Genomic DNA, 18,287 nt, shown 5'->3' with positions numbered 1-18,287 from the left:
GACACACAGGAAGAAAACAATAAGACACCAAACCGCCTGTTCATTCATGTGATGAATGGTAAGCGGTAGCTCCAGGGTCGCGTTACAACACCGGGAACATGATCCGAGTTCTGGTCTCTGTTGTGGGCGCTGCGAAGCCCAGAGCGCCGCACAGCACGACCGCCAGATATCTCCACAGGTAAGTGCTCCTGTACATTCAGAAGAAAGTACACAGCGAGTGTACTTGTAGTGGTAAATGTTTCCTGTACACAGCCATGAAGTTCTGAGGAGCGACATTCGCCCGTTGATTCGGGTTGATCGATCGCCTGACAGGTTTCGAGCTGATCGCCGATAACGTAAAGCCGATAACAAACGTCTGCAAACGCGAAGGATCTGCGTCAAGGACACTACCACGACGGTCATGTTGCGTAACCTTTTCAGCAAATCATCACATCTGTGTCCCTTATTAACTCGGGTTAGACATGCTGTTTGGATAACTTCCAGCACGATTTGGTTTCTGCCAATAAATAACCACAACAAACATCTATATAAAGGTTATTTATGATTCAATCAAACCATGGTGATAGAGTTATTATGCACATTGCTAGTGTGCATAATTCGCATTAAATTAGTCGAAACAACTTTGACAAGCTGAAAGCTGACAACGAATCAACTTTGACAAGCTGAAATCTCTTTGGTCGGAGTACAAGTTGGTATCATAAAAGAATTGTGCAGTCAGAAAAGAATGTGTGCTTCATATGTGTTTAATTAGGCTCAGAACGTTTATTGGAGTTGCTGTACAAGGATGTGTTGACGTGACGGTTATATTCTGTCTTCTATTCTGCTTAAAGCAGACTGTTCGTATGAGAACCAGATCATGTTACACGTCCCCATTAGGCTAAATACTATTATTAAATCCTGTCGAACAATAAAAGAAAAACGGGTCCTAGCAAGTCTAGCCGGTTGAGAGATGTGCATTGGAAAGGGGGCCTTGGTTGGTATAATTAATATTATACATTGTATTAGTAGAGTAAATGTTGCCATTTCCTTATGTTATTTATTCATACTATTACACTGTTATTATCGAAGCAGCATCTGTAAATCACATGGGAGATTATTGCCCAGAACCAAAGAATCCTGACGATAACCCTGTTTCTCATACTTCTCTAACGTGGGGCATTTCCTCCTTTGCTCACTTCGTCTGCCTTTCATTGGTGAGACTGTTGGTGTGAACCTCACCATACCAGGGTCAGCCAGTATGATGATATCTGGTGTTGGAAAGACACCACTCCTGTGGCTCTGAATAAATACTGAAGGACTTTCAAAATAAGAGCCAAAATAAGATTTCCTAAACAAATTAGAAGACCCTTGCAAACTTAAAAACACCTTTTATAACCTTTATAAATATTGAATCAATAACAGAAAATCGAGTCTCTTGTCTTTTCCTCTTCCTCCTTTCTAACGTTGACCCCTGACCCCTGACCTCTGACCCCTGTGTGTTTCCAGCTCCTACGACGTTGCGGTGGTGGGGGCCGGCATCGTTGGCCTGGCAACGGCGAGGGAGCTCATCCTCCGACACCCCTCCCTCCGCTTCGTCCTGCTAGAGAAGGAGCAGGAGCTGTGTGAGTGTTGCTAAGGACCCGTCACCGTGTGTACTGTTGCTAAGGAACGTCACCGTGGGTCCTGTTGCTAAGGGCCGGTCGCCGCGTGTTGGTTGCCAAGGGACAGGTCACCGTGTGTACTGTTGCCTAGGGCCGGTCGCCGTGTGCATACTGTTGCTATGGACTGGTTACTGTGTGTTGCTAAGGAACAGCCACTGTGTGTAGTTTTGGAAGGGCTGGTCCCTGTGTGTTCTTTCTGTCTGTCGTTTGACTGTCTGTCCACCTGTCTGTCTGCACCACCTGTACCTGTGTATCAACATATAGTTTGACTGTCTGTTCTCCTGTCTGTCCACCTGTCTGTCTGCCCCACCTGTACAAGACTGTCTATCCATAGTTTGACTCTGTCCTCTTATCTGTCCACCCGTCTGTCCGCACCACCACCAGCCCTCCACCAGAGCGGCCACAACAGCGGCGTGATCCACAGCGGGATCTACTACACGCCGGGGTCTCTGAAGGCCCGTCTCTGCGTGCGAGGCGCAACGCTGGCCTACGACTACTGCGACCGGAAGGGCCTGCCCTATAAGAGATGTGGAAAGGTCAGCCTCACCACACTCCCCCCACCCCCCCCTTAGGTTAGAAGTCCACACAACTGTCGGACAGGACCTTCCAATGCGGCCCTCCACTGTCCCATAATGTCTAGTTTACGGTTTAGTTGTCGGGCAGATGAGGTTTTATCCAAAGCAACGCACAGGGGATCCACCCGTGAGTGTGATTAGCCATTGCAAGCTGTTTGTAAAAATCGCACTTTCGTGTGTTTTAGTGAGTATCAGAAGTGGCCGTGTCCACCGATGTATGACGGATAGATGAGCAACATTTGCTGCAGTCCGCTGGGTACGCTGGTAGACGGAGCTATCCAGCGTACATCTAGGTGCACACGCCCACTTGTGATGTCACTAAGCCACAGGGAAGGGACGATTTTCAAACGGCTTGTAACGGCTAATCCCACTCACACCTGGTGGCATGTCATCACCCCTTTTAAGGGTCAGGTAGTGGTGGTCATGGCTTCTGACCCCCCCAGCTGATGGTTCAGGCCTTGGATCCCAGATGCCCACGGTCTACCTTTTTCCCGTTACCCTGAATAAGACGTCCTTACTCGTGATGCCGGCCGTGTGGTGACGTGTGTTCCCTGTCAGCTGATCGTGGCGGTGGACCAGGAGGAGGTGCCCCGGCTGCGGGCGCTGTACGAGCGCGGCCTGCAGAACAACGTCCGGGACCTCAGCATCCTGGACGCCAAGGGCATCCGGGAGCGGGAGCCCTACTGCAGGGTAAGAGTCCCGCCCCCCCCCCTCCCCGCTACGGTACGGGGTTGTGTCCTCTTCAGGGTAAGAGTCCCACCCCCTCCCCGATACGGTACGGGGTGGTGTCCTCTTCAGGGTAGGGGTCCCACAGAGGACCCCCTCCCGGTAAGGAGCTGTGAGGAGGTCTTTGTATTAGTTATGTCCTCGTGGAGAATGGTGTCCGGTCCTTCATTCTTAAGGTGAATTGAGCCGTAACCTTTTGAACCCGCAGTCACTCATGAAATATAAAGATAACTATTTATTTATCTTTGATTTGTATTATTGTTTTTTGTGTCATGCACACACAGAGCCCTCAGGGGTCTAGACTACGAGACACCGACAACCAGACATTCAGTTTCCCCATCTTGGCAAATAAAATCTGCTTCAAAATAGTTTCCCATCCCGAGGCACTCCTCAAGTTCTCCTAATCACTGTAGCAAATGCCCACGAGCTAGTGCCACCCTCCACCGAGGTGGTGTTTCTGGGCTCCTCGTGATAAAGGACTCAGGGTGGTGGTGTTGAAGCTGGTTTTTACTGTAAAGTCTGCCGGTAATGACCCAGGACACGGTACCCCATGCTGCCGTGCAGGACCGGGCAGGCTGGTGAGATGGTGAATATTAAATGGGGACGCTTCTTTAACCGGAAGCTTCTCTTGGTCCGCACCAAACCAGAGGTTGTCAGAGAGCTAGAGCGAGGGTAGATACTGCCTGTGTTCTCTGCAGGGGTCATGGCGCTGGACTCCCCCTACACCGGCATCGTGGACTGGCGCCGGGTGGCGCTCTCCTACGGCGCCGACTTCGAGGAGGCGGGCGGGACGGTGGTGACGAACTACGAGGTGAATGACATCGCCATGGCCAATGAGAGCGCGGCAGGAAGCAGTGAAGGTACGGCCCGGGGGCACCGAGTATCAGCGAGTGACGGACACGAGAGTCATGGCTCTTTGTGGTTGCATCGGATTATGGATCATCTTCCTGCTTTGTTTTATTTTCAGGACTGAAATATCCAATAGCAATCAGAGCCAAAAAGGTAAGGTTTGTGTTTGTGTTTGTGAGTGTGAGTGTGAGTGTGAGTGTGAGTGTGAGTGTGAGTGTGAGTGTGAGTGTGAGTGTGAGTGTGAGTGTGAGAGAGAGAGAGAGAGAGAGAGAGAGAGAGAGAGAGAGAGAGAGAGAGAGAGAGAGAGAGAGAGAGAGAGAGAGAGAGAGAGAGAGAGAGAGAGAGAGAGAGAGGAGAGAGAGAGAGAGAGAGAGAGAGAGAGAGAGAGAGCGAGAGCATGCATGGTTCCAATATTCCCATCTGAGGTCCTTTTTTAAGTTGATCTCATTCCATCTCTTTCGGTCGGCATGACGACCCTGTGTGTGTCCCCAGGGGGAGGAGGTGAGGTGTCGCTACGTGCTCACCTGCGGGGGGCTCCACTCGGACCGCCTCTCCCAGATCTCGGGCTGCAGCCAGAGCCCCGCATCGTGCCCTTCAGGGGGGACTACCTGGTCCTGAAGCCCGACAAACACTACCTGGTGAAGGGAAACATCTACCCTGTGAGTACCTGGACCGGCGGCCTGGGGGGGGGATATTTTAGAGTTTAATATGTTAGAGTTGAATAGATTTCCTTTCATAGATTAAGAGTTTAATACTAAATGCATACTTAAAGAGCTTAATGGATTCAGGTAAACCCCAAACAAACGATTGACCAGCTAACCCTCCTCAGCTCTCAAAGTGTCCCTTTTATAAAAAGGTATTTCCATCGGTTGGATGGTCAAACCCCGCCTCCTCAGACCGTTGGCCCACCATCAGACGGACTCCTCTGTGTGTGGATCTAAAGTTGACCCGTCCCTGGGAGTGGCTGTGGCAGGTCAAGGCCACATAGCTATGTGGCCTTGACCTGCCACAGCCACTCCCAGTGACGGGGAGTGAACCGGGAAGTTGACCTGTTGACCCGTCACTGGGAGTGGCTGTGGGGGGGGGGGGGGGGGGGGGGGTCAAGGCCACAGCTCCGTGGCCCGTCTCATCGTGGTCCCGCTGCCCTCTCCCCGCAGGTCCCTGACCCCCGGTTTCCCTTCCTCGGAGTGCATTTCACCCCGCGGATGGATGGCAGCATCTGGCTGGGGCCCAACGCAGTGCTGGCTTTCAAGAGAGAGGGATACAAGCTGTTTGACTTTAACCTGCGCGACTTTGGAGATGCCCTCTCCTTCAGGTACACGAGCGGGGATGTTTAGCGTGTCTTAGCTCACCGTGCCGTCCTTCATCTGGAAAGTGCTTCGGTAATGGGCGGATCGGTGACATCGGCCACTAGCGTGTTGGCCGAGCGATGCCGATGTGTCATTAGGATAGTGTAGGGGTTTGACTCTTGACCGAAAGGTACCAGGGGTTCGATTCGCCGTGTCTCCAGCCTGCCCCAAACACAATAACATGCATCTCAGTTCACGGCGGGTCACTTTGGATCAGAGCGTCTACTAACTGACAGATGTCCTTCGATTCTACAAATCATGAGTTGTAAGGAGAGAGAGTAGAAAAGAGCCGAGTTTGAAGCAAACAAAGTGCCCCTCCCTCTACACTCCTCATGTGTACCTGCCGTTTAAAAATAGAATCAAATAGTCTCATACAGAGCCATACACTGTAAAAAAACAAAACGCATTTCACTCACTAACGCCTTAGGTTGGCTTGGGCATTTCTACCTTTCTCCACTCGTATAATAACACTTTTATCTTAACGACTGACCCTTTTAAAGTCAACCCACATACCAAATATAAAAGCGATGTTTGTGTGTCTGCCAGGGGCCTTCAGAGACTGGTTCTGAAGAACCTCCGGTACGGCCTTGGGGAGATGTACCGCGGGGTGTTCATCGGCGCCCAGGTCAAACTGCTGCAGAGATACATCCCAGAGATCTCCCTCAGCGACGTGCTGCGGTAAAACCTGCCGCTGGTCTACAACACATTGTCCGCTGGCACAGGAACTCATAGACGAGCTACCCATACTATACAGCTGGCAGCACCACTTACCTCCCTCACGCCGGATATTACAATCATCATATTATACCACCCGTCTAAGATGGGCCGCACATGGATCCAACTGTGTGTGTGTGTGTGTGTGTGTGTGTGTGTGTGTGTGTGTGTGTGTGTGTGTGTGTGTGTGTGTGTGTGTGTGTGTGTGTGTGTGTGTGTGTGTGTGTGTGTGTGTGTGTGTGTGAAGTAGACTAGCAAAGGTGCAGTCCCATGGGCAGAAATGTGTAACGTATTCTCTTGAATATGTCTAGACATATACCCTATTTGATTTAAGAAAATCACTATTGACAACAACATAATTTTAGATAAATTATTTAATATTTCATAACCATAATTACCAACATGTGTTAACTCATGAATTGTTTCCCCAGGGGCCCGGCCGGGGTGAGGGCCCAGGCGCTGGACCGCGAGGGGAACCTTGTGGACGACTTTGTGTTCGACGGCGGCGTGGGCGACGTGGCCAGCCGCGTGCTGCACGTCCGCAACGCCCCCTCCCCCGCCGCCACCTCCTCCCTCGCCATCGGGGAGATGATCGCAGACGAGGTGGAGGGACGCTTCGCCCTGTAGGGGGGGGAGAGAGAGGGAGGGGGGAGAGAGGGGGAGAGAGAGAGAGGGGGGAGGGACGCTTCGCCCTGTAGAGGGGGAAGAGAGAGGGAGGGGGGAGAGAGGGGGAGAGAGAGAGAGAGAGAGGGGGGGGGGACGCTTCGCCCTGTAGGGGGGGGAGAGAGAGGGAGGGGGGAGAGAGGGGGAGAGAGAGAGAGGGGGGAGGGACGCTTCGCCCTGTAGAGGGGGAAGAGAGAGGGAGGGGGGAGAGAGATACTTCGACCTGTAGGGGGGAGGGAGGGGGGGAGGGATACTTCGACCTGTAGGGGGGGAGAGAGGGAGGGGGTGGGAGGGGAGAGAGAGAGGGGGAGGGATACTTCGACCTGTTGGGGGAGAGAGGGGGGAGGGATACTTCGACCTGTAGGGGGGAGAGAGGGGGGAGGGATACTTCGACCTGTAGGGGGGAGAGAGAGGGAGGAAGGTAGAGGGGGAGAGACGCTTCAACCTGTAGGGGGGGGGGGGGGAAGAGAGGGGAGAGACACTCCAACACATCGATAAAATCTGGTCCCACCTCTACTTTATTGAGAGGTGTTTAGTGGTTGCTTTTTAGATTTTTCGCGGTGCTGTACATATTAGTAATTCACAGTTATGTTGCCTTTTGTTGTTGATTGGCCTGAGTGACTCTTGCTTTTAATGTTTACAGTATAGAACTGCTCTTGGAATCTGGTCTGTGAATCATGACGATGCTATTTCATAAATGAAAAATGTCACGAATGTTGTGGTTTCAGCACTACTTGATGTGTAACCGTTTGGCCGCCTTTTGGTGGTCTTGGTAGGATAATGCAATTTAAATGAATAACTGCTTTTACAAATAATGTCCGCTAGAGGGCGACCTACAGACACAAATCTATGAGGGTAAAAAATATATATTTTTTAGCTTTATAACCTCTACCTTGTATTTTTATATGCTTTTGATATTGGTATTCCTGAAAATTAAAACAATTTCCCAGCATGGCTCGTAGTAGGTTTGTTTCCGCACTAATACACGAATCTTCCCTTTACACAAATAATTCCATAATAAATATACTTATGAAACAGACAATTATCAATACTATTTTTACAGTATAACGGAGACGTGCCTGGCGGACCACAATAGAGCTCTCTTCTCCTCCGTTCAATGTGTCCGGAGTCACGCCGACGCGCAGTGCGTGACAGCAGTTGGAAGGCTGGCTGCGCAGGGCGCACAGTGAGCCGCCAGGGAGCGAAGGGAGGAAGGCCGTCAGAGAGTTGGTGCGAACATCATCGACTTGAGAAACTACACCAAAAAAAAAAAAAAACATTCGGCCGGGCTTCATCACCGAACCTCCGCGGACGGTCATGCGTCGCACTGCCCGATCCTTGGATTTTACGCGGAACCGCGCGATCGACTGCTACCGCGAAGATGAGTGAATTCGGAGTAAAGGACGGCGGAGAAAGTGTGCTTTCCGTGGAAGCGAACGGGTCGTGTGCCACAACATAACTCGGAGCGCACCGAGGCCAGCGGCAGCCTGTAGCAGCAGCAGCAGTTAGCAGGCTAATCCAACTTAGCCCTGCTAACGTTACAGGTGTCGGCCTGTAGCCGTACTTGGCGTATTTCTGCGTAGTGGCGATACGTCTACACGCCAGCGGGTAAACTATCGTGTGTCCGTGTGTTGTGTGACATGACATTGAAGTGAAGGGAACGTCTGCGCGTCGTCCGCTAGCCCACTAACGTCGTCCGCTAGCGCCACAGCAGCGCACACATCACATTTAGCAACATTGTTATTGGCTAACGAGCTAGCTCCCCTACGCTAGCATCCGCCGCGTCGCTGTGTTTACAGCGGCGGGGCTAGCCGCTCCGGCTAGCGGGACACAGGCTCTACATGCATGTGCGTGTACATATGTAGCCGTCGTTCTCTTGCCAGTCGACCCCCTTCGACGTGTTCGGATTCAGCGACACGGTGGTTTTCCGTGCCAGCGAGCTGGTTGACTTTCCCTCGCCGTGCCTGGACGCACCCACCCACAAGGAGTCTCACCCGGGGCCGATGCTGACAGCCCACCCAGGACCACGGCCACAGCCATGCAGCCTCAACACATATATGACTTCTCGAGTGACGAGAACAGTCACAAATGGAGAGGCCTCTTTGTGCAAGCGTTGCGAAAGGTAATGTTTCATCCACCACCACCATCCCCCCGACGATCGGTCGATAATAATGTGGAGCTGGGGCCAGGGGGGACCCTGTCAACACTGTAAACAGGTCTTCAGGACATGGTGATATGGATAGTGCGGAGGGGGGTTAAACACACTTATAGAGAGGTGTTGTATTACTGTGTTGTGTATTGTGTAACAGTTGTACTCCAGACATCCAGGCATCCTCTCAAGCACCCAGACATTATGATGACCGCCGCACACATCTATAGCCCGGAGTGACAGGAGCCGCTTCTCCGGGACATTGTGTTGTCTTTTTATCGCCTGGTTTCTCTTGTCAGTCGTCCGCCCGGTTTCCGTTTTAATTGTTTTCCTCCTTTTTATTTTGAGGAAGTACGTAGATTTTGTGTACGCTTCTACAACGACCATCCCGTGGTTCAAAAGTGTTTGATAGACAGAAAGTTTAAGAGTTCAGCCCTTTCTTAACGCACAACAACACGCACGGCTATGCGGTGAGTTCCCACCGAGGAACCTGTTGAACTGTGACAGGGGTGATGTGTTTGGGGTAGGGTACACAGAGTTCGTTGTCGCGGTGACGAAATGGATAACTGTACCGAAACCGTGCATATGGAAAAGTGGATGCCGCATTGGCAGCTCCTATGTTGGCGTCCCGACGCCGCCATATTGGTGCGGTGAGGGCACCCCTCTAAACAAACTTATGTAAGAAGTGATTTGCAGACGTTCACTCAGACCACCCAAGCTCATTATCAACCGTTTTCAGTCAGATATTCACCGGATCTTTTGCATCGAAAAAAACAATACACTTCCTTATACATTTGACTCTTTCAAACTCTCATGCCGACAATTAGAATGTGTACACACATATGTAACCATGTTTCAAGTTTAAGGTGACATGATTGTCTTCGTCTGGAACTAAATGGCATTCAGACAGAAGTGCCCCCAAAAGGCCGACCTCCTTAAGATGGCTTCGTCCAATCACTGCCATTGAGGCACCTCCGTTTTTTTGTATTGGACCCAAACCCCTTCTTGGCTTTCACATTCAGTAGAAAGCAGATGAGAATTACTGCGGCTAAAATAGTTCCTTATCCTACTCCTTCCCCTCCGGTCTTTCGATATGAATGTGATTTCATCACGCAGTGTGACATCCAACCTCATCTTACCTCACCACCACAGGGTGTTCCCTTTCAACACGTTGGACCACCGCACTTCTTCAAAAATGTGTACACACTCACACACACACACTCTCTCTCACTCACTCGCCCACTAAATCCTATTCCTCCTTATGCTGGCGTTAGACGACACACAACAAGGCATGCATGCTCTTTCCCCTTTAAGAACTGGTTGTCAGGGGGGGGGGGGGTAATACTCCCTAAGTGTTTGGCTGGGAACCACCACCGCCGCTGTATATTTGTCTCCGTTTGTAGCCAGTCTGGGAAGACTTGAAAGGCTCCCGAGAGCTTTTATAGGTCTGTGTGTTCAGGGAGGTCAGGCCTGAGCGGCCTGGGATGTTCATGTCGCGGCTGGCGTCTGTTGAACGTCCACTGTGGCTCTAGAAGAGGGACGCTAGTCTGGCGTTGTGTGGTTGGCTTCGCACCCCCCCCCCTGCTCACACAAGCCTTCGCTCCGTGCTCGTTGGAGGAGGTCTCCCAGCCCTGTGTGCAGTGTTTGCCGAGAGCATACACCGACGCTACGTCTGTTCCGACGCATGGAGCTCGCTGGGTCTTTTCTCATTGGTCTTTGGAAGCGTGTTCCTCCACCAGTACGTGTGCAGACAGAGTGCCTCTGCCCCCTCTGAGTGTGTGCACACATGCAAGCATGTTAAAGGTGCCCCGTCCACTACTTCTGGAAAGTTACATAACATCTGAATGTATAAAAAAAACGTGGGTTTGGGATGAATACTAAGGCTGTATCTATTTTGTAAACCAGTGGCAGTACTGGTGACAGATACAAGATTCCCCTCCCCCCCCCCCCCCCGTTGTCAGACAGAGCTACTAGCCAGTTGCCACCCTGGGGCTAGCTGTGTGGTTAAGGTGGAATCAATCTTCTGCGTCGGACGTCCTCGTCACGGTGATCGAGCCCTCTGCGTCCCGACGGTGTGTTTCTGGGGAGAGGGGCACAGAAGCCGGTGTAGAGAGTGGCCTGTAATAAACGCTCTGTAAACAACAACAACAACAACAACAACAACGACAACAGAGGAGGAGGACGTCAGGGTACGTGATTGATGCGCGAGTGGCAGAGCTGTGCTGTCGTTGACGAGGAGGACGACGATGAGTCGGTGAAACCGAGGCAGCAGCTGGTGGGTCGTGGCGGAGAGCTCCCATTGTCTCAACTTGTTTCACAAGACGCCCCGGGGGGGAAAACCTTTCTCTGATTGACGCAAGAGACTTTTGTTATGGTTTTGACTGACTGTGACTTGCTGTTTTTCACTGCTCCCCTCTCACTCCCAGCCTCTGTCTGTCTGTCTGTCTCTCTGTCTGTCTCTCTGTCTCTCTCTCTGTCTCTCTCTCTGTCTCTCTCTCTCTCTCTCTCTCTCTCTCTCTCTCTGTCTCTGTCTCTGTCTCTGTCTCTCTCTGACTCTCTCTGTCTCTGTCTCTCTCACTTTCTCACAAGGCCTCCGTCTGAAGCCTTGCTGGCAGTTGGCGGGTTTCGCTCGCGTTACTTAACTCCACACGCTTTGTGTGTCAGACTTGACATCGTAGTTTTCCACTTCTCCAATATCTTTATTGTGTCTTTTTATAGGGGTCCCTGCCGGTCTTAACATGGGCAATGTAAACACTTATACACACACACACACACACACACACACACACACACACACACACACACACACACACACACACTCTGTCTCTCTGTCTCTCTCTCTCTCTGTGTGTGTCCCTGCCATCCCCAGCATTGTGTTTAAGACTAGGACAGAGTGCCACATCACTGTTTAATAATAGCTTGTTCAGATTCTTACTGGTTTGTCGCTTGAAACCACCGTCTCGGGGCTAATAAGGCCAGGGGTATGCAAGCTATATAGCTCTGAGCTAGCCAGGGCTTTGATCTTTTGCGTCTCTTAGCCAGCAAGAGCTATGCGCTAATATGGTTCAGTGCTAGCTAGTGCTATGAACTAATGCTGTGAGCAATATAGTTCTGTGTTACTACGGCTGTAAAGAAGCCTATTCTGAGCTAGCATAGGCATCGTAGTTTTAGTCCTCGGGTGATGTCATCACTATTATTGGCCTGGCTCATGCTTTTCTGTTTGGTTTTATGTCTGTGGCTTGATACTTGGACATGTTTATTCTAAATGATTGAGTTGTGTAAGTTATTGCTTGGTGTAATAGAAAAGTCATCATGGTAACTCAATTATTGCATGAGGTCCAGGAATCATAATAGCCATTTATTAATATGTACAGTCATCAAACTTTCTGCTTATGCCTTATGGAAATATTGTGTCTAATTATTTGGGGGATTGTGGTTCTGTTTCAGGTCATGGGATACTTTTGTTGGTCTTGACTGCTTGTCAGACAAAGCGAGCCAATAGAAAGACAACCCTTCATGCCCTAGTGACTCTTAATGGACCTTTTCCTTATTTATGAGGTTTTATAGACTAAATAATCCGTTCATCCGAAAAACAAACGATTGATTAATCGGCAAATCAGCGCTTTGGGCTTTAAGAGTAGATGTAGCGAAGACACTTTGCTACTGACGTGAGAAAGCCAGATCTTGAATATTGTTATGTCATTAGTACTACTATGAAACGGTACGAAAACAGAAAGGCAGCTTCCAGAGTCTCAGTTGAAAGACCTCAAACCGGTAAGGCTATATAGAAGAGGCCTCATTATCACTGTAATCTCAGTCGATTACATACGAGGTGACGAGAGACGCCAGATTAATCATCGTCATCTACTCCATGGGCGTTGAGGAATGCTCAATCATAAGGTCTCGATTGTACCGACATTAGGGACTCTCGGAAGAGCGTCGTTAGTATTTGTGCATTTTTTTTGTAATACCTATCGATATTGAAATATTGTCGAGTTGTACGAACCCCCGGTTGTGTTGACACATCGCCAAGCTATGTTGATATATATAGTGTGTTCAGCTAGCTTGATATTTAACCTTTTGATTGATTGATGATTGACGATCGATGATTGATTTGGTAATGGCTGATTGGGCAGCGTACTCTTCCTCCTTGTTTGCGTTCCACCCGTCCAACCGCTCAACCGTCCTGGAGACAAAGCAGGACTTCACAGCTGGACCCCAGATTAGGGCTTCTCCCAGCCCCCCTCCCCTCCCCTCTGTCCAAGTCAAGGACCAGTGTTTGGGAGCCAACACTGGTCCTTTACTGGGACTGAGAAGCATGGTTGACCCAGGCAGAAGGTCACTGTGTCAGGCTGGCCTGACGGGGTTATTTCTGACCAACTCAGTGACATTTATACTGGGATGTGAGTGTGTGAGTGTGGTTAAGGCTGGGTTCTGTTTTCAAATGTGTCCTTTGTGCACATGTGGTGTGTGTGTGTGTGTGTATGGGGGGGGGGTACTAGTGCATGTGAGTGTATGTGTGTGTCTGCTTTGTCTTTGTCTCTTTGTGGGTGGGCATGTGCGCATGCTGGTCGTGTGCGCAGGTCTTTTGCTCTCTGGGTGACGTACGTTGTGTGTGTGTGTGTGTGTGTGTTGTTTGAGTTGACCTCTGCCCTCTGCTTCCCCAGACAGTCTGGTTGTAATGGCCGATGATGTCATACTATGAATCACAGTCGGTGACACATGCTTGGGTTTGATAACACCCCCCCCCACACACACACACACCCCCCACCCCACCCCACACGCACACACTATACATGCATGCATGCACACACGTGCACACTACCTGCAACCTGACCCTGGCGAATCTCCATGCCACACAGACAGAAGAGTAATCAATTAAATTACACACACACACACACACACACACACACACACACACACACACACACACACACACACACACACACACACACACACACACACACACACACACACACACACACACACACACACACACACACACACACACCGAGCAGCAGAACCCAGTGACTGAACCGGTTCTCTTGGTGTTCTGAGGCGGCTTTTCACCCTCGTCTCCTGAGGCCTTTCCTTTGTTGCATCTTGCTCTCTCTCCTTGCTTCCTCACTGTTCATGCTGTACAGCAATATCAGAACTAACCGTGGGAGAGTGCGTCGGCTACAGACCTACGCACCAATTTTATTACAGTGGCTAGCTTTCATCGTTCAATTATATTGTTAACTGTCTTTTTTATTGCAGCAGTATTATTCAAAAGAAGAATACAATCAGAAACACAACAAAGATTATTGTGGGCACATCATGAATGCTAATCCAATCAGAGTTGACCAGGTTTAGCTGTGAAATGCTATCAAAAGCTCTTTGGTTCTGCTAAAGCAGCCATGATATACCACCAACCTAATCTGGATTATGACAGGATTATGTACTGTAGATTAGGAGGCCGCGGACCGGTCACACAGTGCGGAGGGTATTTCAGCCCGGGGCCACTCAGGTTCTAGCGGCGTGTCCTACCCCATGCTAAACACACACATGCACGTACGCGCACGGCACTCACACACACACACGCGGGTAGTATTTGCTTCTGTATTCAGGATGCAGTACCGGTTGATGGTTGTATAACTAATAGTAGGCAGGCAGGTGACCTAGTAGTAGCGGGCATGGAAGTGTTGTGACATGAAGGTGTAGTAATCGTAGTGCTCAGTACAGTAGTAGTCTCTATACAGACCACGTGTTCCACGCATTAAACATGGCGGAGCCTGCAGAGGCACGTTGACACACGTACCATTAATGGATGCTTTAAGTGCTATAGCACCATAGCCTGTCTGTCTGTGAACTGGCTGCACACAGTGCATGCCACTCAATGCAGTATGGCCATTCATGAAGCAGACGTGATTTGCATGATGTGATACGATCAACCTTTCACCTGGTGGTTCGTCCTGATTCATCACTGTGATACGGCTTTTATTCTAGACATATTGGGTTTCCAATTAAAGTGTGTGTGTGTGTACGCCTTTGTGTGTGTGTACACGCCTTTTGTGTGTGTGTACACGTGAGCGTGTGTGTGTGTGTGTGTGTGTGTTGGCTCCCTGGGACTCCCTGTGCACCAGACCTGCTCCTTAATGGAGCCGTGTCGGTCGAACCCGAGCCGCTCAGACGTGGCGTCCAGGGATCCACCTGACGCCCGGCTCGTCTTACACACGATCAAGACGCATCTGGGCCACTGTTCAGCGTAGCAGCCCTCTGGGAGCCACCTCTGGCTTTACAGCCCGGGGGTCATTCTCTGTTCCAGAGACAGGTGACACCTGGGACAGGTGACACCTGGGACAGGTGACACCTGGGACAGGTGACACCTGGGACAGGTGACAACTGGGACAGGTGACAACTGGGACAGGGGACAGGTGACAACTGGGACAGGGGACAGGTGACAACTGGGACAGGGGACAACTGGGACAGGGGACAGGTGACAACTGGGACAGGTGACACCTGGGACAGGTGACACCTGGGACATTTGGGACAGGGGACACCTTTTGACCTTTGGGACAGGGGACACCTTTTGACCTTTGGGACAGGGGACAGGTGAAACCTGGGACATCTGGAGCATCCACTCTGGGGACAGGGGACGCTCGCTCGGGACTGGGCGTGCCAACACCTATCCCAGAGACGGGTGACATTTGGGGCAGGGGATGCTCTTAGACAGAAACTCAGGACTCGAACCACACCATCCACCGAAAGAGAACCAAACCGGTTGCTTTCCGTACAGACGGTGTGCACCGTGTAACACTGTATTCGTTGTCGTCGTCTGGTGTTGTAGAAATGATGACGCTGATCTACTCTGTGTAGATACACCAAACCATCTAACAGTTTAGTGTTGTGGGGGAGTTGGTTTGTCTCCGAGCCAAGCTGGAATGGGTTCGATCCACGAAGTTCGTAGACTTCCTGTAGGCTTCCTTGAGCATGAAAACCATCCCCCTTACTTGGTCCTTGAACAAAATCACTCTGGAATAATGCGACTCCTAAATGGCTCATCAGTGATGTACTGATCAACTCTTATGTGGTCATGTTTTAAATGAAGAACGTGTTTAGGGTTCAACCCTCATTTGTGCTGCTGCTATTAAAATGCTCCCCGTCACCTCAGTTGACCTCCTATATGCAACACTGGATAGCTGGTCAGGAAGTCCTAGTGCCAAAGAGGAAGTGATGATGCACTTTTTCCTCCACGTCTACTAGGGCTTTGACTTTTGCCCAAAAATCATATTAGAAGTTTGCTTGTTTATTAATATTAATATTAGAATATATTCGAATATTTATGAACAATATTTTGACCATTAAATGCCTTCAGTAAGACCTGGATAGGGCTCTGCGATGTTTGTCTTCCGCGTTGCTATGGTTACCGGTCTTGCGCGTTCCAACGGTTAATTAGGTTTCTAATAAATCGCTGTCTAATCAATACTTCATTCACTGCCTCTTCCGTGGTCATTACAATATTATGAATAGACTGCGTCGGGTTCTCCGACGTCTCTCCCTCTTGGCTTGCCCATAACAGGTTTGAATATTAAGGGCTGCCTAATATTCGTGAGAATTTTGATTTATTTTTTGATATTCGAATTATATTCGAATAACGAAGTTCGGAGTCAAAGCCCTACTGTCCTATCAGGGAGAGACTTACTTCTACTATTACTGTTGTTATAGTTTCTGTTATCTGGTCTCCGTCTACTGTACTTATGATCTTCTGATTCAAACGTGCAGTACCAGTCTGTCATTGGACAGAAAGTGATATGTAGTATCAGTACGTCCAATCAGACGGCAGGCATGTGTGATCGGTATGACCTGCGTTACCGAAGCTCGTACCTTATCACTTTTTCCAATTGCCTTATCACAGGAGAGGGAATTCACTGTAAATGACTCGTGACCTAAACCTCCACCACTTTCTCATGGTGGCGTTAAGAACACAAGGCCTGTCCTCTCTATCCTTACAGCCTGATGTCCCCCAAACCAAAACTAAATGGGCATGTTTGGAAGGAGAAAACGATGCTTTGATCACTGCAGTGAAAGCAGAACCTCTCAAACGTGTCCCCCATTTCACTGCTGCCTATCAAACTAATCTTATTGTAATCGGTCAGAACTTTAAAGATGGCCCCCTCATCTCAGTGAGGAGGACTGCACACCGCAGTGAATACTGGGATCTGTCCAAATCGCTGCGTTCGACCGCAATTCAACAGCTTATACCAACTTCCATTTAGAAAGGTACATCAGGGGCAGTCAGTTTGTTACCCAACCTGACAGCAGGCATGTGGGGCCATGGGAAGTGGACTTCGGTGCTGAAATATATACAAATATGTATTTATTTTTTACTAAAACCGTTTTGAAGAGTAGAGGACGCTCCTTGTGTAATGATTCATTACCACGGGCAGACCACCCCAAAACGCTACTTCACCAAGGCGTAGATACCACAGGGCACATGTGGCCTGGGGATGGGTCAAATCATGATGCACATCAATGTTAGAAGTCGGGGTGGCAAGAAGCTTCTGACCTAGAAGACTGGGGTCACGGGCCCAAGAACAGTTTGGAATGGGAAGAGACCAATTCCCTCCGTCACTCCCCCACGCCCCTCTGTAAAGGATCTCCTCGGCTGCGCGGCAGTGTTGTGGTCCGCTAGCTCCCGGTAGCTTCAGCATTAGCATTAGGCTGTGCGTCAGCCGCTGGGATCCGGTTGCAGCGACGCTGTAAATATAGCTTACTATCACAAGAGGACGGGCCTGGCTTCTCCTCAGCCCTCAATTTAGAACCCCCCCCCCCCCCCCCCCCCAACACCTTTCAGAATCGTAATTTGATGAAGGACTTTCGACTTTCGACGTTTTAATTAGGTCTGCGACGCGTATAATGTCACTTTTTTCCACGAGGGTGGAAAAATACATTTGGATAATGTACATCAACACAGAAACAACCTGCCACCACAAACCCGTCCAATATCATGGTGGTTTATATGATTGTCTCAATACAGACATTAGTCACAGAGACGGCGCATAATAATATGATTCTCCACACTGTATCGAGAACAAGAAGAAATACTAGTCATTTGCACAAAACCCAAATTTCTAGGGTTTTCCCATCCTATTTTGGTCAGAACGTACACAGAAGTGTGTGTGTGTAGTGACTCACTCTACAGATCAGTTGGTGTTCCTGTCCCTGACAGAGAGAGCTAGCCAGTTAGCGCCCCGGAGGGCCGCTTGGGTTCGGGCGGTCGAGGTAGGCGGGGAGCACGCTGGACGAGCTGCAGGAAAGCCCCTTGGTTTCTGTCGGCGGTGACTCACCCCCCCCCCCCCCCCCCCTGCTGTCAGGAGGAATGTTGTCCGCGCCGGGCCCCCTCGGGCCACCGGCCCCGGGACACACTTCTGCTTTGATATCTATTATTGGTTGTGTGTGTGTGTGTGTGTGTCACATCACAACTGTCACTATCACCGTTGGCCCTTGGGGAGTAGCCATCTCCTTCTTGGTTGTCTGTAGAAAAGAAAACAACTTTTTTTGTTGATTTGTATTCTCCATTGCAAACACACTTGGCCATGTTTCATAGAGCTTTCTGGGTTGTAACTGTTTTAACTCATTC

General features: G+C 50.0%; 2 protein-coding genes across 2 annotated transcripts in view; both read left to right on the top strand.

Moving 5' to 3' along the window:
• The first annotated feature begins 35 nt into the window (after window positions 1-35).
• On the top strand, window positions 36-6,504 carry l2hgdh (L-2-hydroxyglutarate dehydrogenase). Its single transcript, XM_060051561.1, is given in 11 exon segments — window positions 36-178; window positions 1,486-1,601; window positions 2,025-2,176; window positions 2,774-2,906; window positions 3,640-3,801; window positions 3,909-3,943; window positions 4,283-4,358; window positions 4,361-4,449; window positions 4,948-5,105; window positions 5,686-5,817; window positions 6,285-6,504. Coding segments are annotated over 11 exon segments (1,329 nt in total). The 5' UTR covers window positions 36-98; the 3' UTR covers window positions 6,481-6,504.
• A 1,132-nt stretch (window positions 6,505-7,636) lies between these two features.
• The window catches only part of sos2 (son of sevenless homolog 2 (Drosophila)), a 44,114-nt gene continuing 33,463 nt past the window's right edge, over window positions 7,637-18,287 (top strand). The window contains exon 1 of the mRNA XM_060051352.1: window positions 7,637-8,638. Coding sequence (XP_059907335.1) covers window positions 8,555-8,638 — 84 coding nt within the window. The 5' untranslated portion in view covers window positions 7,637-8,554. The remainder of the gene's footprint in view (window positions 8,639-18,287) is intronic.

Source organism: Gadus macrocephalus, chromosome 5, assembly GCF_031168955.1.
Source record: "Gadus macrocephalus chromosome 5, ASM3116895v1".
NCBI lineage: Eukaryota > Metazoa > Chordata > Actinopteri > Gadiformes > Gadidae > Gadus > Gadus macrocephalus.
The sequence above is the reverse complement of the archived record's forward strand: the minus strand, read 5'-3'. Positions and strand labels throughout refer to the sequence as shown.